Source organism: Hyla sarda, chromosome 3 (genome assembly GCF_029499605.1).
Source record: "Hyla sarda isolate aHylSar1 chromosome 3, aHylSar1.hap1, whole genome shotgun sequence".
NCBI lineage: Eukaryota > Metazoa > Chordata > Amphibia > Anura > Hylidae > Hyla > Hyla sarda.
The window spans coordinates 391720779-391743827 of record NC_079191.1 but is presented as its reverse complement, the minus strand read 5'-3'; the positions used below and the strand labels follow the sequence as shown (position 1 = coordinate 391743827).

The following is a 23049-nucleotide window of genomic DNA, read 5'->3' as shown; positions in this document are numbered from 1 at the left end:
AGCATTGTCCTGAATAAACATTCTCTACGCATGGTAACTTCCGTGTGTTTCTTTGTAACAATGCAACTTGGAAGACTTTTTAAAGGGATAGGTGGAAGGAGGGTGAATAATAGGAGCCAAGACTGTGAATGCCAGCTATCTGCCAAATGGCTGAGAAATTGTGGCATCTGTAGATGAAAAATAAAGTTACTGCATGTGGTTACCGTAATGTGTAGGGACACCCTTATGGTATGTTCACACAGGACAGACATGCAGCAAAAAAAAACTTAAACATACCTGTCAGATCCCACAAAAAACAAAACTGTTATATGCTACTCAGTAAATGATCCTGATCATGTACATGTAGTTTTTGTGTCTCTATCACAGATATTTCACTATAAAATAGCTTATTACAGCTGCTAAATGTCTTTTCCATCTTGTCAAAGGGATGGGGTGTGTCCCTCTCTCGCCTGCACTGTGATGACTCATTTCCCTCCCTCACTCTGCCGACACACACAACAATTATTAGAGATTGCCTGTACTCTACCACCAAAGACAATATGGTGAGTGTATAACTTAGATCTTCCTATGTCATTCATGTGCATCATCTTTGCCAGTCCTGTAATGCTGGGACTTGTAGTTTTGGAATAGTTGTAGATACAGTGTTTGGATAACTCTTTTTTGCAGCAGTGTTGCCTTCAGCTGTGAGCCTACAGCTTTTGCAAAACAACAACTCCCAGCATGCCCATACATCCTTTTACTGCCTGGAGTTGTAGTTTTGCAGCAGCTGGAGGCATATGATTGGTAAAACTGTGTTACAGCTGTGTTGCTGCAGGCTGTGTTCCTCCGGCAGCCTTTTCAATCAGCCCCCTCGTGTCCATGACCCTTGGACATGCTCATGCTGCTGTGGGACTCATCAGTGTGCCAGGAGGTATGGGGACCCCTAGTGGTGGGGTTTTCAAAGGCAGTTTTCTTTAATAAAATGTGATTTAAAAAAAAAAAAAAAGAAGTATATTAAAAAAAACTATTGTAACATATAAAAAGTTTTTATATCTGACAGTACCCATATAAATTCTGTAGTTGCACATCTGCAACTCCTCCACAGCAAAATCTGCAACATGGGTCAAATTAGTTGCAGATTTTGTACACATCGTGTGGATGAGACTTCTGCAAATCCCATCCATTTTGCGGTTACTGCACTGAAATGGGCAGTGGAAAATTCACAGGGTGTACAGTGGGGAAAAAAGTGTTTAGTCATCCACCAATTGTGCAAGTTCTCCCACTTAAAAAGATGAGAGGCCTATAATTTTTATTATAGGTATACCTCAACTATGAGAGACAATGTCTGATGTCTGTCCCAATGTTGGATTTTTTAAGAATTTATTAGCAAATTATGGTGGAAAATAAGTATTTGGTCAATAACAAAAAAGTTAATCTCAATACTTTGTTATATACCCTTTGTTGGCAATGACAGAGGTCAAACATTTTCTGTAAGTCTTCACAAGGTATTCACATACTGTTGCTGGTATTTTGGCCCATTCCTCCATGTAGATCTCCTCTAGAGCAGTGATGTTTTGGGGCTGTCGCTGGGCAACACAGACTTTCAACTTCCTCTAAAGGTTTTCTATGGGGTTGAGACCATGGAATGCTTCTTCGTAGTGTGTTACATATGGTAGCCTTTTTTACTTTGGTCCCAGCTCTCTGCAGGTCATTCACTAGGTTCCCCCGTGTAGTTCTGGGATTTTTGCTCACCGTTCTTATGATCATTTTGACACCACGGGGTGAGATCTTGCGTGGAGCCCCAGATCGAAGGAGATTATCAGTGGTCTTGTATGTCTTCCATTTTCTAATAGTTTCTCCCACAGTTGATTTCTTCACACCAAGCTGCTTGTCTATTGCAGATTCAGTCTTCCCAGTCTGGTGCAGGTCTAAAAAAAATTCTGGTGTCTTTCGACAGTCCTTTGGTCTTGGCCATAGTGGAGTTTGGAGTGTGACTGTTTGAGGTTGTGGACAGGTGTCTTTTATACTGATGACAAGTTCAAACAGGAGCCATTAATACAGGTAAAGACAAGTGGAGGACAGAGGAGACTTTTAAAGAAGAAGTTACAGGTCTGTGAGAGCCAGAAATCTTGCTTGTTTGTAGGTGACCAAATGCTTATTTTTGCCATAATTTTCAAATAAATTCTTTAAAAATCAGACAATGTGATTTTATGGATTTTTTTCTCTCATTATGTCTCTCATAGTTGAGGTATACCTATGATGAAAATTACAGGCCTCTCATCGTTTTAAGTGGGAGAAATTGCACAATTGGTGGATGACTAAATACTTTTTTGCCCCACTGTTTCTGTGTGAACATACCTTTCTGCTGGGTTAACACACAGTATTTTGGTCAATATTTTTAGCCCAAATCAGTAGAAGAACAGACACAGAAAAATATAACAAAAAGATGTGTAGCTTCTCTGTGTTTTTAGCTAAAAATATTGACCAACATAGAGAGTACTAGGGGAATGTAAGTGACCAGGCCAGGGGTCACTTACCTGGGTCTGCTGTTTGTTGTTAGACCAGCTTTAGTACTCCCCTCGGACCTTTCGTCTAACAGCAGACCCAGGTAAGTGACCCCTGGCCTACTCACTTACATTCCCCTAGTACTCTGCTGAACTTGCTAACTGAATCCAATAAAAGCATACTTCATCTACTGCAGAGGGATTGTTCTTGTTTGGAGAGATCAATATTACCATTCAACGGTACTTCTTTATGGAATATTTGTGGACTTTCACAGTGGGACTACATGCTTTAGCAGCATTAAGTAAGTTGGAAAGCCCCAAATCCCCACCAAGACAGTGCCCCTTAAGTAATTCTGCGTACTTCCTAATAGAAATGTACAATACACTTACAGGACCGAAAGAAATTGAAGGGTGATTCCCTCTTTGAAACCACATCACCCATACAAAGATCATAAGTCAAAAATGTATGAATTGCAGTGGGGACTCTATACCAAAATCATTTGTTTCCTGGTACTTAGAAGAGATGAAGGTTTATGAGCTAAGATCAATAGCTGTGATTTTATATCTGTTGTTTAAGTGATCTGGAGATATTTCCCTTACCCATTTCGCAAAAAAAAGGAGGGGACCAAGGGGAGAGGGAACGCTGCACTTGAGCTTGAGAGGAGCCCAATATTGCAGAGGGTGTAAGTGGTTGCACTGTACACAGACATGATGGAAGAGAATGTAATATAGTGAGATGGTAGATAGTAGTGCAATTCTACATTATGGCGGAAGAAACAAGATAATCACATTTACTATCGTGGCATTCCTCATTTAAGAAATAATCACATGACTACACATGCATCTCAGAACAATTTATATTATCAAATGGGCTGACTGAACCTTGACCAGAAAAGTTGGCAGACTACCAGCCCCTACATCTCATAATGAAAATAGATTAACAGTGTCCAATGAAAAAAAAAGTAAGTGGCAGCCACTTCATGGTAGACGTTCTGGTTCAGCTGTAAAATTCATTATTCATGTGATAATCATGTCCCAAAACGTCAATGTCAATAAAACAAACACAGTAAAATATATAGTAGCCAACCAGTAGTCAGCTTCACAGAGGCTTACATAAAAATTATCACTTATCCACAGGTTAGGAGATTATGGTAAAAGATCACTATGGGGCCCACCAATGGCTAGAACAGAGCTTTTGGCTAAAATGTCCCTGCTGGCTGCATGAAAATAATACAATAAAATATAGAGGAGCTTTAACAGAGATGATGGACACGTATGCACCCTGCAGCTCCATTCAATGTCTACATGGTTGATGGAAACAGCCAAGAACAGTGCGGCACATGTGTGTCCCACAGTCAGCAGGACAGACTAAGGCTGGGTTCACATCACATTTTCTCCCATACGGGAGTGCATACGGCATGGGGGAGTTGAAACCTCGTGCTCCCGTATGCCTTTCTATGCGCTCCCGTATGTAATTAATTTCAATGAGCCGGTCGGAGTGAAACGTTCGGTCCGGTTGGCTCATTTTTGCACTTTTTCTCCGGACCTAAAACTGTGGTCAATCACGGTTTTAGGTCCGGTTGTAAAAGCGCATACGGCACAAAAATGATCCACCGGACCGAACGTTTCACTCTGGCCGGCTCATTGAAATGAATTACATACGGGAGCGCATAGAAAGGCATACGGGAGCACGAGGTTTCAGCTCCCCCTGCTGTATGCGCTCCCGTATGGGAGAAAACGTGATGTGAACCCAGCCTAACTTTTCTAGAACAAGACTCTTCTATCCCAGCAAAAGTGATCTATCATTGCTTCATACAGGAAGACATTTTCTTACACAGGCTGGCACAGGAATTTTTAAGATCATTTTTGTATTTCTTAGATAAGTGTCAGCACTACAGTAGCGGAGTGCATGTGGTAGCGTCAAATCCAGTGTAATGGTGTAAAGAAGATCCCAGCATTCATCAAGATAGATACAATGAAGTTAGTGTTTATACATCTCAGGTTAAAACAGAGGATGTGTCCTATTTTATGACCTGAGATGAATAAACGCTAACTCTACTGCATCTATCCTGGTGAGTGCCGGTATCTTCTTTATTCAATTTTTTGATTTCGGCTTATAAGACTGGTACTGGGTGAACAGCTGCTGATACTAAGGACATTGTGGCTGGTGCGGGGCACTGTAGCTGGTACTCTAAATATATCCCAAGAGGACCGCACTCCAGTGAGTCTTGAACGGGTGCAAGCTGGTCAGCCCTGGGTCAGGGGCCCTCAACGATAACCAGTCAAATAGAAGCAGCAGCACACCGATGTAGATGAATATGTGTCAGGCCTTATTCATCAGATGCAGCAACGCTGCATCTGATGAATAAAGCCTGACACATATTCATCTACATCGGTGTGCTGCTGCTTCTATTAGACTGGTACTCTACATATTCATCTTTCGCTAAAAATGTCAACTGCTGGTGAGATGGTGGCATCTTCAAGGTTTAACAAAGTTTAAGAAGCCTTATATTTTAAAACTGTGCTCTTATCACAAAATGGGTGTAACAAAAAGATTTTAAACCATCTATAAAGCTATGTATGGGAGTGCTTCTTACACTGTGACGTGCCAACCAGTTGTTGATGACAAGTAGGCGGTCTAAACAGAAGTAATCATACGCTGCCCAAACCTTTCTATAGTTGCACCAATCGGTGTAGCAACATAGTTAAAATAAAATTTAGCATACGACTGCGGCTAATGTTGAGGCCCAGGCATTACAAAGTTCTACCTGGTAAGGCCCCAGTAGAAAAGAGATTGAGACGTCTATAGAACCAATCAGACTTAGCTTTGCTTATTGCAAAGCAAAACAAAAACTGCATAGGTTGGCACCATTAAAGGGGTTATCCAGGAAAAAAAGTTTTTTTTATATATATATATCAACTGGCTCCAGAAATTTAAACAGATTTGTAAATTACTTCTATTAAATTTTTTTAATCCTTTCAGTACTTATGAGCTTCTGAAGTTAAAGTTGTTCTTTTCTGTCTAAGTGCTCTCTGATGACATGTGTCTCGGGAACCGCCCAGTTTAGAAGAGGTTTGCTATGGGGATTTGCTTCTAAACTGGTTCCCGAGACAGGTGTCATCAGAGAGGACTTAGACAGAAAAGAACAACCTTAACTTCAGAAGCTCAGAAGTAGCTCATAAGTACTGAAAGGATTAAGAATTTTTAATAGAAGTAATTTACAAATCTGTTTAACTTTCTAAAGCAAGTTGATATATATATACGGTATATATATATATATATATATATATCTATAAAAGTTTTTTTTCCTGGATAACCCCTTTAAGAGCAATATTTATCCTACTTTATGTTGGGTTTGGCTGAATAATGTGAACAATGAGATGCACAAGATCAATACAACTAATCCTGCTCTGGAAATTCAAGAGCAATAGTCATGATGCATGATCTACAACCAATAAAATGCATTATATATGAGTAGCATGTTTTAATTTATAATTTTTTTTTCTCAATAAATAATTGTACAATGAAATTATTTTCTATGTTAAACTATTATGTCTTACCTCAGGAGATGGTGAAAGAATCTGCGGGCATATCTACTGAGTGGGTCTCTATACTCCATTATGATGGTGTCCAGAAGAGGGCAGGCTGGTGAATAGAAGGTACCAAGGCAGGCCTCAAGCTGAGCTATGGTTTGAAAAAATGCCAGGAATTTAGAGATTAATACTTTAATTCATACAAATCAGACATGCAAGGCACACTAGAGGATTTACATAAACACAGACACCACAGATGGAAGGAAACCCCCTGCATCCAGGGAATACAACAATACTGCACAAGTGGCTCAATGCAAAGTTTGAGCGTCAGGACAAATAGTGGTTTTCCCTCTGTAGATCAGCACCTGGGATAATCTACGCTCTGTAGGACATATAGATAATATCTTGAAGTTGAAAGAATTAATATTAGCCCAGAACCCGGACACGTAATGATAGCAAACAAACCACAGATATTGGCTGCAATTTCACAGTATTTATGCCCGGGTGTAACACTGAGTATTGGAACACATGGGGTGAAAACAATCTTGAATTATCTTGAATTTGCCTGCGCATTTTATAGGATTCTATTGAAAATATTTCCTTCTAGTATTCAAGTTGATAAATATAGGAAGACCAGAATAAATATTGTAATGATCAGAATTGATAGCAGAAACTCAAGTAAAATACCGTATTTTTTGCTGTATAAGACGCACTTTTTCTTCCCCAAAACTGGGGGGAAAAAGTCGGTGCGTCTTATACGGCGAATACACCCCTATCGCGGCGGTCCCTGCGGCCATCAATGGCCGGGACCCGCGGCTAATACAGGACATCACCGCCGCGTCTGAAGGGAAAGTGACACTAACCCTGCTGTTCAGTCGGGCTGTTCGGGACCGCCGCGATTTCACCGCGGCAGTCCCGAACAGCCCGACTGAATAGCCGGGTTAGTGCTTACAGGACACCGGAGGGACCTTACCTGCCTCCTCGGTGTCTTCTCCGTTCAGGGATCCCCTGTATGGCCGGCGCTCTCCTTCCTCGTCATCACGTCGTCGCGTACGTGCGTCGGCGTGCGTAGCGACGCGATGGCAGCGACGGAGAGCGAGGATACCCGGCCGGCAGCAAAGACATTCCGGAGCGACGGGGACACGGCGACAGCGATGGAGCGACATCCAGGGCAGCGGTGACGGGTCAGGAGCGGCAGGGACACGTGAGTATTACCTCCTATGCAGTGGTCTTCAATCTGCGGACCTCCAGATGTTGCAAAACTACAACTCCCAGCATGCCCGGACAGCTGTTGGCTGTCCGGGCATGCTGGGAGTTGTAGTTTTGCAACATCTGGAGGTCCGCAGGTTGAAGACCACTATTGGGTTCAAAATCTTTATTTTTTTTAGATTTTTCACTTATAAATTGGGAGTCTTATACGCCGTTGCGTCCTATAGGGTGAAAAATACGGTAAGTCATTGTTATCTCTGTGCTAAAAGGTAACCTCACTACCATGAACAATTTATTAGGCTCTGTTCACACTAGTGCCATGATTTACACATTATAGTCACAAAGATGAATACGATGGATCCGTTATGATCAGTCTCAAAAATAGGGGTACTCCACTGGAGACTTATAAACTTCTATTAAAAAAATCTTAATCCTTCCAGTACTTATCAGCTGCTGTTATGAGCCACAGGAAGTTCATTTCTTTTTGAATGTTCTTTCTGTCTGACCACAGTGCTCTCTGCTGACACCTCTGTCCATTTTAGGAACTATCCAGAACAGGATAGGTTTTCTATGGGGATTTGCTCCTACACTGGACAGTTCCTAAAATGGACAGAGGTGTCAGCAGAGAGCACTGTGGTCAGACAGAAAGGAAATTCAAAAAGAAAAGAACTTCCTGTGGATCATAACAGCAGCTGATGAGTAATTTACAAATCTGTGTAACTTTCTGGCACCAGTTGATTTAAAAATTTTTTTTTCCAGTGGAGTACCTCTTTAACTTTCTAACACAGTTGATTTAAAAAAAATATATATAAATATGATATTCCACCGGAATACCCCTTTAAGGCTCCTTTACATGAAATGGAAACCTTTTATGGATGTATAAACTTCTAAAAAGCATCAAATTCACACCGCGACCCAAAAAAAGGATCCTCCTCTCTGCATTTAGCCTCTGACTTATTTAGTCCAATATTCCCTGACTGTACACTGTGGGATCTGAACTACTACAGATGGGATTCATGACTTTATTCTGTGAAAGCAACAAATATGTAAATAATATATAATGTTTTATTAATTTGGAAGACAAGTAATTAAAAGGGATAGGTTATTCATAAGGCAAGCATGAGTCACGGCGGTCCCTCCCAATCTTAAAGGAATGTAACCTCGGAATGATCTTTCCCCAATTATACCTAACACAGGGATACACGTATTACTTATCGTTATTACAATTTCAATACTTGATACAGATATTTTATCTCTGATTTATGCTATAGGCTCTGATATAGCTCCTTCCCATTATAACTGTATCCTGCACCTTGCCTATGGACCATGCTTTCTTGCTGGCCCACATACTGGCACTTACTAATCCGTCTTAGTAAAAGTCCTCCCTTAGTGATCAGATAAAGCACCCAGGAATGTGCCCCATCATGGAGATACCTGTGTGGTGTCTCTTCTATCCTCATGAAGCCCAGATCAATGCAGGGCAGGAATAGAACACGATCAGGGTTTAGTTTACTGTGAGCGCTAGAGCCTGGTGATAGGGGAATAAATCAATGGATTCTAAGTTAGAAACCTAATCTCTTCACTGCCCTAGAATCTTCTTCATTGCCCTAGAACAGCAGGGATGCTGACATTACCCTTTCGTGCCCTAGACTACCAGGGATGCTGGCATTGACCCTTTCAGTGCCCTAGATTGAGGCTGACATATTTCACTACACAGAGCACCAGAGATATTGGCATTAAAGGGGAACTTCAATACATGAGTACTATGAGGGGATAAGTGTCTGATCGGGGGTGTCTGACAGCTGGGACCCCCCACGATCTCATGTCGGCACCCCGTCTCTCCTCATGCATGGAGAGACCTCTGCTCCATGCATGATTTACTATTGACCAGGTCTTCTCCTCTTCTTATTTATTAGCATAACAAAGATAAAGCCTGTACATTCAGGCACAGCAAATCTTCCCTATCTACATATGTGGCTTACTATCAGTAACCCAACAAAATAGTCATCACAAAGTGCTACAGACACAAGTCAAATGTCCCCTTTTGAGATTGTCGACCCCCTGAGGTTCAGGTTCTCCCCTGCCTCAGCTTGCAGACTAAGTTACACCTTGCTTTAAAGCCCAGCACCAGCTGTGTTCGGAACCTGTGCTGATTCAAGGCCACACTGAAAACCTGGAATGGCCAAAAAGGAAATGAAAGGTACCAGTACTAACTTACCTTTCATTCCATAAAAATCCAAGCCCAAAAACTGACTTTACAAAAGATTACTTATCAGCTATGATCTGCTGGGGATTTCGCCCATCCTTGTTTTCCCATATCTCACCTATCATTCAATGAATGAGATATATGCTTTCTGAGACCTGGTATGTGCATATAACTAGTACCTTCAGGAAATATTGCAATTCCCTATCATGTCTCCTTATTAGAAATACATATATATGTAGATGCATACAGTGGGACAAAAAAGTATTTAGTCAGCCACCAATTATGCAAGTTCTCCCACGTAAAAAGATAAGAGAGACCTGTAATTTTCATCATAGGTATACCTCAACTATGAGAGACATAATGAAAATAAAAATCCATAAAATCACATTGTCTGATTTTTTAAGAATTTATTTGCAGACAATGGTGGAAAATAAGTATTTGGTCAATAACAAAAGTTCATCTCAATACTTTGTTATATACCCTTTGTCGGCAATGACAGAGGTCAAATGTTTTCTGTACGTCTTCACAAGGTTTTCACACACTGTTGCTGGTATTTTGGCCCATTCCTCCATGCAGATCTCCTCTAAAGCAGTGATGTTTTGGGGCTGTCGTTGGGCAACACGGGCTTTCAACTCCCTTCAAAGGTTTTCTATGGGGTTGAGATCTGGAGACTGGCTAGGTCACTCCAGGACCTTGAAATGCTTCTTACGAAGCCACTCCTTCGTTGCCTGGGCAGTGTGTTTGGGATCAGTCATGCTGAAAGACCCAGCCACTTTCATCTTCAATGCCCTTGCTGCTGGAAGGAGGTTTTCAATCAAAATCTCACGATACATGGCCCCATTTATTCTTTCTTTTACACGGATCAGTCGTCCTGGTCCCTTGGCAGAAAAACAGCCCCAAAGCATGATGTTTCCACCCCCATGCTTCACAGTAGTTATGGTGTTCTTTGGATGCAACTCGGCATTCTTTCTCCTTTAAACACAACGAATTTAGTTTTTACCAAAAAGTTCTACTTTGGTTTCATCTGACCATATGAGATTCTCCCAATACTTTTCTGAATCATCCAAATGCTCTCTAGCAAACTTCAGATGGCCCGGACATGTATTGGCTTAACCCCTTAAGGACTGAGGGGTTTTGCACTTTCGTTTTTTCCTCCTCACCTTTTAAAAATCATAACCCTTTCAATTTTGCACCTAAAAATCCATATGATGGCTTATTTTTTGTGCCACCAGTCATTTTACCCAAAAATCTTCAGCGAAACGGGAAAAAAAATCATTGTGCGACGAAATTGAAGAAAAAACGCCATTTTGTAACTTTTGGGGGCTTCCGTTTCTATGCAGTACATTTTTCAGTAAAAATTACACCTTCTCTTTATTCTGTAGGTCCATACGATTAAAATGATACCCTACTTATCAGTTTGATTTTGTCGTACTTCTGGAAAAAATCATAACTACATGCACGGAAATTTATACGTTTAAAATTGTCATCTTCTAACCCCTATAACTTTTTTATTTTTCTGCGTATGGGTCGGATCATTTTTTTGCACCGTGATCTAAAGTTTTTAGCGGTACAATTTTTGTATTGATTGGACTTTTTGATTGCTTTTTATAAATTTTTTCATGATATAAAAAGCGACCAAAAATACGTTATTTTGGACTTTGGAATTTTTTTGCGCGTACGCCATTGACCGTGCCGTTTAATTAATTATATATTTTTATAGTTCGGACATTTACGCACGTGGCGATACCACATATGTTTATTTTTATTTACACAGTTTTTTTTTTTTTATTGGAAAAGGGGGGTGATTTGAACTTTTATTAGAGAAGGGGTTAAATGACCTTTGTTAACTTTTTTTTTGCAGTGCTATAGCTCCCATAGGGAGCTATAGCACTGCACACACTGATCTCCTATGCTGATCCCTGCAGAGCCATAGCTCTGCACGGATCAGCGAGATAGGGGCTCGATTGCTCAAGCCTGTAGTTCAGGCTTGGAGCAATCAAAACCCAATCCGACGCCGCGGACACAGGTAAGGAGACCTCCGCCTCGCGATGTCCCGATCAGCCCGACTGAGCTGCCGGGAAGCGTTTACTTTCGTTTTCAGACGCGGCGGTCAACTTTGATCGCCTCGTCTGAAGGGTTAACAGCGCGCGGCACAACGATCGATGCCGCGCGGTTAGCCCAGGGTCCCGGCTATGATTAGCAGTCGGGACCGACCCGGTGTGATGCGGGGTCACGGCGTGACCCCGTTTTTAACACCGGGAGCGGGTTTAGGACGTACAGGTACGTCCTAAGTTCTTGAGGGGTTAATCAGGGGCACATCTCTGGCACTGCATGATTTGAGTCCCTGGTGGCGTAGTGTGTTAACAATGTTAGCCTTTATTACTTTGGTCCCAGCTCTCTGCAGGTCATTCACTATGTCCCCCCATGTGGTTCTGGGATTTTTGCTCACCATTCTTGTGATCATTTTGACACCACGGGTAAGATCTTGCGTGGAGCCCCAGATTGAGGGAGATTATCAGTGGTCTTGTATGTCTTCCATTTTCTAATAATTGCTCCCACAGTTGATTTCTTCACACCAAGCTGCTTGCCTATTGCAGATTCAGTCTTCCCAGCCTGGTGCAGGTCTACTACTTTGTTTCTGGTGTCCTTCGACAGCTCTTTGGTCTTGGCCATAGTGGAGTTTGGAGGGCGACTGTTTGATGTTGTGGACAGGTGTCTTTTATACTGATAACAAGTTCAAACAGGTGCCATAAATACATGTAATGAGTGGAGGACAGAGGAGACTCTAAAAGAAGAAGTTACAGGTATAATATATACACCTGCTTTTTCATACTGTAAGAAAAGTATAATGTGCGGTAGTTAACTTTTTTTTTTTTTTTTTTTTTTTTTACTTTACAACGGCAGTCTTTTATCACGCCTATTTTATTCTTATACCTCCGACACAGACTCTACATGATGCCGACATAGCCCTAGTTTGTGTTTTTTTCTACCAAGATTAAGACTACTAAGACTATAAACAAACATACTATTGCTTATACAAGTTGATCTACAGCTCTTGTCTTGTTAGTCTTATACTAGGAGAAGCAGACTTGCATCTAATTTTTAATACGAGAGCTTTCAAGTCTCTGAGTCAGTGTCTTGGCAGCTACTCTTAAGATACTTACATCTCACTACCGTCTTGACTTTAAACTCTGCATGTGATTTTGTTGTATATCCTAGTGCCATTGAACCAGCCAGCATTACACTGTCTGCTAACAACTCTATATTTCTGCGCCCAGCAGTGGTCTATTATGAGCTGTCCTCTATTGTATAGCTCAGTACAGAACATACATCTTTTCCTGCAAAATATCGACTTTAGGATCAACACAAAGCTGCATTTTACCTTACTAAATATTTAATATATATTTAAAAAAATGTTGTCTATTTTGTCAGAAATATTGAAATGCTATATTATGAATCTTTATACTTTCTAAGAGGTTGTGTGGACTTGAGCTTGTGCTTTACACATAAAACTCATACATTACCAGAGGCTATGGAAATCATTCATAGAATAGTATGAATCCAGCCAATTGTTCATATAAACAAGTATTCTGTGATCGCAAGCATGATAGGGTACGAAAGTAAAGTAGGCTTCCTTTTCAAAGGAAATAGGAGGTCTCTTTAGAAGGACCCTGTGTAAATGGGTAAGGCCATAAGGACACGACTTAGTGATTCAGTACAATGGAGACTGCACAATCTTATTTTAATGGTGGGATTGTCTACGATGAGAAACCTCCTTTAAAGAGGGATCATCCTGTCCTCTGTTATTTTTCCAATTCATAACACCAAGTTGTCATTTTATTTATAACCTTCTAGGAGGAATAACATAGGAAAGACACAATGCTGAATTCTTGATGTTCCAAAATTACAATTTCATGGGTAATACAACTACCGTATATACTCAAGTATTTGCCAACCCTAATATAAGCCAAGGCCCCCACTTTCACCCCCAAAACCTGGGAAAACTTATTGACTTGAGTATAAGCCTAGGGGGAAAATACATCATCCCCCCTGTCATCATCATCCCCTGTGACCACCCCCCCCCCCGTCATCATCCAGACCCCTGTCATCATCAACCCCTGTCAACCCCCCCGTCATCATCACCCCCAGTCTATATCCCCCCTGTCATCATCACTGCCCACTCCGTCATCATATAGGTCCCCCTCGTTGTCTACTCACCTCCCCAGTTTTCTCGGTTCTGTTGCTTAGTAGCTTCAGGGACCGTCCGCATTCCGGTGAGGAGGGTGCGCCGGTCTGGGCCGTCCATCTTCACCGGGAGGCCCTCTTCTCCGCTCCGGGCCAGCCCCAGACTAGTGACGCTGCATTGACACCGTGGCGGGGATGTCCGTGCGCAGGGACGCCCCTGACGTGATGGACGTCTGCTGCGCACGGACGGCCCTCTGCGGCGGTGTCAATGCAGCGTCACTAGTCGGGTGGTCCCTGCAGCAAAGATGGACGGTCCAGCCAACATGTGGTACTGTTTGGTGGTATTGAGATAATCTCTTCTTTTTCATCTTTTATACTAGAAATGGCGTTTGGATGGGACCTTTCTCTTCTTCCATCAATATATATTCTTTCCCTATCCGGAGCAGTGTTGTGCAGCAATTTCTTTCTTTGTTTCCCCACAGCTCATATATGTTGCATGCATACTGTTTTTTAACTGGTCCATAGTGTTTGTTTTTTATGATGTGCCATCTGATTTTAGGTTCTAATTTCCGTTGGTAAACCAAGAGCTACTGTGATGCCACATGACATAACAGTGTGCATGGCTGTGACACTTCTGGGTAATGCACACCCGTCCCGATTTATATGTGGGCCCCACAGAGGGTTGTCTGTGCCTTTATGACACTGGACCCCTTCTGTTAAATTCCCCACCAGGTACATATATATCCCCGGTTGGGGATGGGTTCCATAGTTTGGGAATCAAGAGTGTCTTGTTTGCCTGTTTGTGTCTGCGAGGTGGGCTCACGGTCTCAGCTCTTTTCCATAGCAGTTTGTATGCAGTGCCTGCCTGACGTTCTATTTTTCCGTATGCAGTTCCTTCTACAAGTTTGACTGAGTTTGTCCTGATTGGTTTTCAGTACTTGCCCTCAATTTTAATTAATTAATTAATTGCCATCTGAAACCTATCCTTGTCCTTAATTTCCATTTCTATTACAGTTCCACCTTTTCCCATTTTTTGCAATACTTACTATATTTACTTACCATATTTGCTATATTTACTGCCATCCAACTATATTAATAGATTGCTTTGTTGCCCTTTTCAACCATGGCTGCAGAACACTCCTTTCCTCAGTGCCCACGTGCGACTGAGGATCAGCTCCCCTGCTCCACTACACTTGTGGTCCGCTAGCAGCGCACGCATGCGCCGTGCCCGGCGTTGACCAAAATGGCGGCGGACAGCGCACTATTATTCATACTGTACTGGGTTCCTGTCCTCAAATCCCGCCTTATAATTGTAAGTTGATGATTTACACCTGCCTATCACTTAAGGATTATCACTTATGTATCTATGCATGTGCTTTTACTACATCGCCTAATGACTTTATGTGACAACATGTACTTTTTCATGTAGCACTTGAGTTCTTTTGTAATATATTGATACACTGCTGTAGAAAATATGTTTTTCTATTATTTCACCAATTAATGCACAATTGCTATTTCAATTTCCTTTGACCTATACACCACTGTCTGTACACTGTTTGCTTAAGAAAGGCTGCTAATATGGTAGCAACTGAAACGTTGATGGAATAAAGCATCAATCACGTTTTCCACTATTTGGAGTGCTGCAGCGGTTCTTTCATTTTGGATATCAAGCTGGCCCCCTGGACCCAGGCTTTTGCTGATTTTTGCACCCCCCCCCTGCATCCTTATTGGTGTGTTGCTTTTGTTCTCTGTTTTGTATAAAAGTTTAAATAGATACCGTATATTAACAAAAATATGTATATATTCTTCCTAGTATTTACCTTCTCTTTATTTTGCCTATTCCATCTGTCCAAACCATGTTAAAGGGGTACTCCGGTGAAAAACTTTTTTTTTTAAATCAACTGGTGCCAGAAAGTTAAACAGATTTGTAAATTGCTTCTATTAAAAAAATCTTAATCCTTCCAGTACTTATTAGCTGCTGAATACTACAGCGGAAATTCTTTTCTTTTTGAAACACAGAGCTGTCTGCTGACATCATGAGCACAGTGCTCTCTGCTGACATCTCTGTCCATTTTAGGAACTGTCCAAAACAGCATATGTTGGCTATGGGGATTTCCTTTTACTCTGGACAGTTCCTAAAATGGACAGAGATGTCGGCAGAGAGCACTGTGCTCATGATGTCAGCAGACAGCTCTGTGATTCAAACGGAAAAGAATTTCCACTGTAGTATTCAGCAGCTAATAAGTACAGGAAGGATTAAGATTTTTTAATAGAAATCATTTACAAATCTGTTTAACTTTCTGGCACCAGTTGATTTAAAAAAAAAAAAGTTTTTCACCGGAGTACCCCTTTAACCTGGTTATCCTCTGTCACCACTATCATTGAACAATGGAACAATTTCAAAAACCAGGGGCATAGTCTAAGGTTACATGGAGAAGTTCAGAAGCAGGACAATAAATAATTTTACCAAAAGAGTAGTAGATGCTTGGAGAAAAAACTTCCAGCGGATGTGGATGCAAAAGACGTTGTGAACTCACTAAAATTGGTTGACAACTGCAGCTTGGAATGGTAATGGAAGCCATATTAGTAGAAGTTTTTAGTTAGGCTGATATAGTCTTTAAAGGGGTATTCCAGGCAAAAACTTTTTTTTTTATATATATCAACTGGCTCCGGAAAGTTAAACAGATTTGTAAATTAAACTAAAAAAGTAGCCAACCCCTCTAGGCTTGCATCAGTTGCCTGATACAGTGATGTAATGGTAAAAATGATGACTGGATCGTGCTTCAATTATAATATGAAAGTGCAAATTTGTTACACAATAAAATACATATAAAATATAAACAATAACTCCTCGAAACACAAGGGCCCTTGTGCCGAGGAAAAATTACAATATAAAACTTATAAAACTTATACACACACCAATAGCTAGCATTGAGAATTTTTTTGAGAATTTTTTAACAATGCAATAATACTTTAAATCCGGCCTCCGATATTTCAAATGGGTTAAATGTCCCTTAAAGGACAGGTAGCGGTGATGTATAATATTCTTATAGCTAGGTATAAGAATATTATACATCACCGCTACCTGATTGTTCAAAGGCGAACTCCGATCCAGTTCTGCTAAGCAGTACACCATTCCCGGAATCATCTTCCAGGCAGCATTGCCCAAGCGCCTGTGACGTCACCCACCATCGAGTTACCTAGAAGTCCGCACCTGCTTCATCGTGTGGTTACCATCTGCAGCGAAACATCAGCAAGCGGTTATTATTACAGCTGGTCTGTGGCAGGCAGACCGCCGCGAGGACGCATGCCAGCGTCTGGTACCACCTAATCGTGCGGACTCCACATTTCAACTCAAGGTGACTTTCTATCGGGATGTATTGCAGACTGGTAACTATAATTTACCCATTCTACGTTTAAAATTTGGAATCTATATCCTATATGGGACTATACCTTACGTATAATTGGAATCCATACCTTTAAGGGACATTTAACCCATTTGAAATATCGGAGGCCGGATTTAAAGTATTATTGCATTGTTAAAAAATTCTCAAAAAAATTCTCAATGCTAGCTATTGGTGTGTGTATAAGTTTTATAAGTTTTATATTGTAATTTTTCCTCGGCACAAGGGCCCTTGTGTTTCGAGGAGTTATTGTTTATATTTTATATGTATTTTATTGTGTAATAAATTTGCACTTTCATATTATAATTGAAGCACGATCCATTCATCATTTTTACCATTACATCACTGTATCAGGCAACTGATGCTAGCCTAGAGGGGTTGGCTACTTTTTTAGTTTTGTTTCCCTTATCACAACACCAGGTGTAGGTGTACAGCCCTCTTACCTCGGCTAGTTAATTGTGAGCTGCACATCCCCAGTTTTTTACAGATTTGTAAATTACTTCTATTAAAAAATCTTAATCCTTCCAATAGTTATTAGCTTATGACGTTTTCTGTCTAACTGCTCAATGATGATGTCATGTCACGGGAGCTGTGCATGATGGGAGAATATCCCTTGCATGATGGGAGAATATCCCCATAGGAGCTGGACAGCTCCCGGGAAGCGAGTCATCAGAGAGCAGTTAGACAGAAAACAGCAACTCAACTTCAGAAGCTAATAACTATTGGAAGGATTAAGATTTTTTAATAGAAGTAATTTACAAATCTGTTTAACTTTCCGGAGCCAGTTGATATATAAAAAAAAGTTTTTGCCTGGAATACCCCTTTAATGCAGTGTATCCCAACCAGGGTGTCTCCAGGTGTTGCGAAACTACAACTCCCAGTATGCCTGGACAGCCAAAGGCTGTCCAGGCATGCTGGGAGTTGTAGTTGTGCAACATCGGGAGGTACCCTGGTTGGGAAACATTGCTTTAATGATAACATATTTTGGAAAAAACTAATATGTAATATTATTTTTAACTGAATTTTTAATCTAAAAAAAGAGAAGTTAAATGCAAAAAATATTTCGTAAAAGTTTCCTAAAAATAATAAATAATTAATTATATGCAAAAGCATCCTCTACCACAAGAGCAGGCATGATAAATTAGCAATTTTCAGGACTATGAAAGATACCCAGCAAGATAAGCTGAAGTCCTGTATTTATCTTACAAACCAGCAGTCTGTTTAGATTAAAAGCAAATAGTGTTTTGCTTTTTTTATTTCCTCCAAGACGAGACGGATTCCTTTGCCTTTGCTGTTTCTCTGACAGCATGTTTTTTGTGTTGTTGAATGCTCCGACCTACACGGAATAAGAGTCACTTCTTCTATAGTTACAGATTCATTAGAAATCTCAGCTTGAAGCTGACGGTGGAGAAAAGATCTCAAAGATAACCGTCACATCCCACTAAATAAAAAGGGCTCACTAGGTTCTACTAATAAAAAGGAAAACAAATTACTGTGCATTTCAAAATTGTTAGATTCAGACATAATAACTTGGTGCTGAAAACAAACGTACTCCTGTTTGAAGCCCCTATTGGTATCATGGAGCTATCATCTTTGTAATAAGCATACAACAATAACAGTGTTTTAAGAAGCACAGTGGGAATTAACATTGACTAGCTAACGTTTTGTTAAACTGGTTTTTAATGGTATACTTTCTGCCGAGTGATTTCAAAATAGGCATTTTTGTATAAATTGAATATTAAAATAAAAGCGGAGGCAGCAATTTCATTATTTTGCCATAATGAGTATCAGACACAAGGTATGTAAATTAGTTTTGAAAGGTGAAGTATGTTTAAAAGTTTAGACCATAAAACAGGAGACAAAAGAACCCTTTCAGTGGTGGAGGGAGGTAAAAAATTTACCTCTCTGGGATCGGGCATTATGTCTACTTTGCAAGATATTACTGAACTTGACCTCAGCTGTTATTTCTTGACCTATGCTTTGAATTTTCCATGATACTGCTCTCTGATCCAGTCTGACCATAGTCACATGACCCCTGGCTTATTCAACTACACTTACAGTCATGGCTGTAAATGTTGGCACCCCTGAAATTTTTCTAGAAAATGATGTATTTCTCACAGAAAAGGATTGCAGTAACACATGTTTTGCTATACACATGTTTATTCCCTTTGTGTGTATTGGAACAAAACCAAAAAAGGGAGGGAAAAAAAGCAAATAGGACATAATGTCACACCAAACTCCAAAAATGGGCTGGACAAAATTATTGGCACCCTTTCAAAATTGTGGAAAAATAAGATTGTTTCAAGCATGTGATGCTCCTTTAAACTCACCTGGGACAAGTAACAGGTGTGGGCCATATAAAAATCCCACCTGAAAGCAGATAAAAAGGAGAGAAGTTCACTTAGTCTTTGCATTGTGTGTCTGTGTGTGCCAATCTAAGCATGGACAACAGAAAGAGGAGAAGAGAACTGTCTGAGGACTTGAGAACCAAAATTGTAGAAAAATATCAACAATCTCAAGGTTACAAGTCCATCTCCAGAGATCTAAATTTGCCTTTGTCCACAGTGTGCAACATTATCAAGAAGTTTGCAACCCATGGCACTGTAGCTAATCTCCCTGGGCATGGACGGAAGAGAAAAATTGATGAAAGGTGTCAATGCAGGATAGTCCAGATGGTGGATAAGCAGCCCCAAACAAGTTCCAAAGATATTCAAGCATTCCTGCAGGCTCAAGAGGCATCAGTGCCAGCGCGAACTATCCATCAACATTTAAATGAAATGAAACCCTATGGCAGGAGACCCAGGAGGACCCCACTGCTGGCACAGACACATAAAAAAAGCAAGACTACAGTTTGCCAAAATGAACTTGAGTAAGCCAAAATCCTTCTGGGAAAACATCTTGTGGACAGATGAGACCAAGATAGAGCTTTTTGGTAAAGCACATCATTCTACTGTTTACAGAAAACTTTCAGGGGTGCCAACATTTACGGCCATGACTGTATGTGTTAAGAGCAGTACCATTCTGGTCCTTCCTGCTAGGCCATGAGAATGTCTGTCCCATGGTATCACATCCTGATGATATCTAACATATGTTACCTGACTGCTGGCTGCCTATATTTCATACTCATTGTACTACCCTCATAGTTTCTGGAAAAAAATGAAAAAAAATATTGCTATGTTATAAACATTACTAAAATTTGCATTGTGGCGTTTGTCACAGCAACATTTCGCAAATGACAAAAGCAGCTTCTGTGTCTTCACTTGCTTTCATACAGTATATTATAAGGCAGAGTTGCATTTTTCAATATGTGTATATATTTCATTATGCGTATAATTTAGGTACAACAGCAAGAAAGATTACACAATGCAGAATACAAGCAGAAGTGGTCTTAAGTATATAATCAGCCCTGTATTAAGTGCCCACCTTCCCAAGCTGTTAAGAAATGCATAAATATCTCATAGCATGCAATGTAATGACTTTTATCTAACAAATAGCTTCACCATTAAACAACGCCTGTAGTTTCTACTCTTGTATTAACAAACGCAATTTTAAAAATCTATATGTTATAAAATAATATTATACATTCTATATACTTCAGCTGATGCTGCCGTATAACTGCAGGACCCGTGCCACACCGAATTCATTTGAATGAGCTGGATTTTTTAAGAGAAGTAATTTACAAATCTGTTTAACTTTCTGGAGCCAGTTGATATATATATATATATATATATATATATATATATATATATATATATATATTAGCGATCGACCGATATCGTTTTTTTAGGGCCGATACCGATAATCGGTGCAGGTTTGGGCCGATAGCCGATAACTTATACCGATATTCCGGTATAAGTTGTCGGCTATTTATCCCCCTGCCACCGCCCGCTTCTCTCCCCCTGCCTGTCCGGGGGTCCTGAGTCCTATCACCGCCACTCCGCGCCCCCTACCGCCCCGCGCGCCCCCCACCGCCCCACGCCCCCACCCCCGCACCGCCCCGGCCCCATTGCCTCCCCCATCCCCGGTTTTATAATTACCTGTTCCCGGGGCCCGGGGTCCACTCCACATCTGGCTCCGGTGGCGTCCTCTTGAGCTGTCACTGTGCGCACTGACTGTGACGTCACGCCACGTCACTCGTCATTGCGCACAGCATAACGTAGGACGCAACAGGAGCCAGAAGTAGCGTGGACCCCGGGCCCTGGGAACAGGTAATTATAAAACCGGGGATGGGGGAGGCAATGGGGCCGGGGTGGTGCGGTGGGGGGTGCGACGCGGTGGGGCGGGTCGGGGGTGCGGGGGGCAGGGCATTATCGGATTATCGGCAAGGTAATTGCCGATACCGATAATGCCCAAAATCGTGATTATCGGACGATAATATCGGCCGATAATATCGGCCAAACCGATAATCGGTCGATCCCTAATATATATATATATATATATATATATATATATATATATATATATAAAAGTGGATAACCTGGATATTATAATTCCTGGATAACCCCAAAAATGTTATGCCGTGGTCACCTGTTGGCCAACTCTATGGTGTACAGGGCTCACTCACTGATACTATCTTCACATCACAAGTGCACTGTCTCTATTCATTCTAATGGAAGCATCAAATTAGCTTTTTATTGAAAAAACTGACATCTGCTTCAAACATAACCAGCTGTAAGGTTCAGTCCATCTGTCAGCTAAAAAATGTGACCAGAAGAGAGTCAATAAGTTAATAAAGGCCCCAGTAAATAGCTATACACTACACTGTTGAGGTGGCTATTGGGCCACATAATAACTTTTCTTTTTGCTAGGAGTGCCTCTTTAAAGAGATGACTTTAGCAAAGATTTGGATTCATGTGGTTTGTTTTCTACATAACTAAGCCCAAATCATATATTTGTTTGGATCATTGACTTGAAAATGTGCAAACAAAAAAGAATAATTAGAAATAAAGGGGGGGGGGGGGGGGGGGTGAAGGTTTCTTGTATGATGCTGGCCGGTTTTAGGAGGCGTTATGGTGACCTGTAAACACGTTCAGTATCTTCCTGTATAAGAAGCCTTTTAGGTACAAGTCATTATTAAGCAATTAACTACGGCTTTTTGATAAGAAAAAACAGCAGTGCAGATAACAGCCTTTACTTGCACCAAGTCTTTTCATTAATACTAATTAGAGATAATTAAACTGTTGTATTTTTTTCCTCATCCCAAGATATTTTAACTTCTGAGCATCTGGCGTACCTTATTAAATGATACACATGGAAAAACACATAGCAGGTGGAGAGGTAACAATGAAAAGTGAAGTACAATTACATAAAGCTGCAGCAATGGAATTCTGCAGACTGAGCTATAATAATAAATCTTCTTAGACATGTCTAACATGTGATCTTGATACATATGGTGTTGCAGAACACAATGTATAAGACTCTGTTCAAACTAGCATTCAGGGTATTATAAGCATTGCACTACCCAATGGGGGTAATATGGGCGCTGAAAAGCTTCATTTGCCACTACACAGTAGTATGTGTTTGTTGGTAAGTCAAAGTAGAAAAAGTTTGAGAAGCTCTGGTATATAATAAGTGACTGTGTTTTTTGGTTTGATATTTCATCATTTGGGCTCCCATTTTTAATTATGGCCTCGTCAATGCTTAGTCTATGGTTGGCCATACAGTTGAGATAATGGTTGGCTAAAATGGCTGATTAAATTAAAATCTAATCCACCAACTTCGCTGAAAAAAGAGTTTGTCATACTTGGCCACATTCGGCCACTGTACACAAGCAAACTGTGGGCTTTTTGTTTAACAGTGATCTGCCAGTTTAGTCAGGCATTCACAATCATTTATACTAGTTTGTGGCCAATCAAAGTCCTAAACCTAAAATCGGCCCTTGCAATGGAATCTAAGGAACAACTTTAAAGAGTTATTATTATCAAAAATAACCTTCGAGTTGCTGTTTACACATGTAAAAAGTGGCTGATCGCAACCCGTTGTGATCGTGCTATATAATCCAGGGAAGGGGATAGCATTGTGCTTTGGT

General features: G+C 40.8%; 1 protein-coding gene across 13 annotated transcripts in view; it reads right to left on the bottom strand.

The window, feature by feature from the left end:
* WDPCP (WD repeat containing planar cell polarity effector) overlaps nt 1-23049 on the bottom strand; it is a 361777-nt gene that overhangs the window by 131812 nt on the left and 206916 nt on the right. For all 13 annotated transcript variants that reach the window (XR_008891607.1, XR_008891606.1, XM_056567997.1 and 10 more), the window contains one exon: nt 6045-6168. Coding sequence is in view for 11 of the 13 variants with exons in the window: in XM_056567997.1 (XP_056423972.1) it covers nt 6045-6168 (124 nt within the window). In the remaining 2 variants the exon portion in view is untranslated. The remainder of the gene's footprint in view (nt 1-6044; nt 6169-23049) is intronic.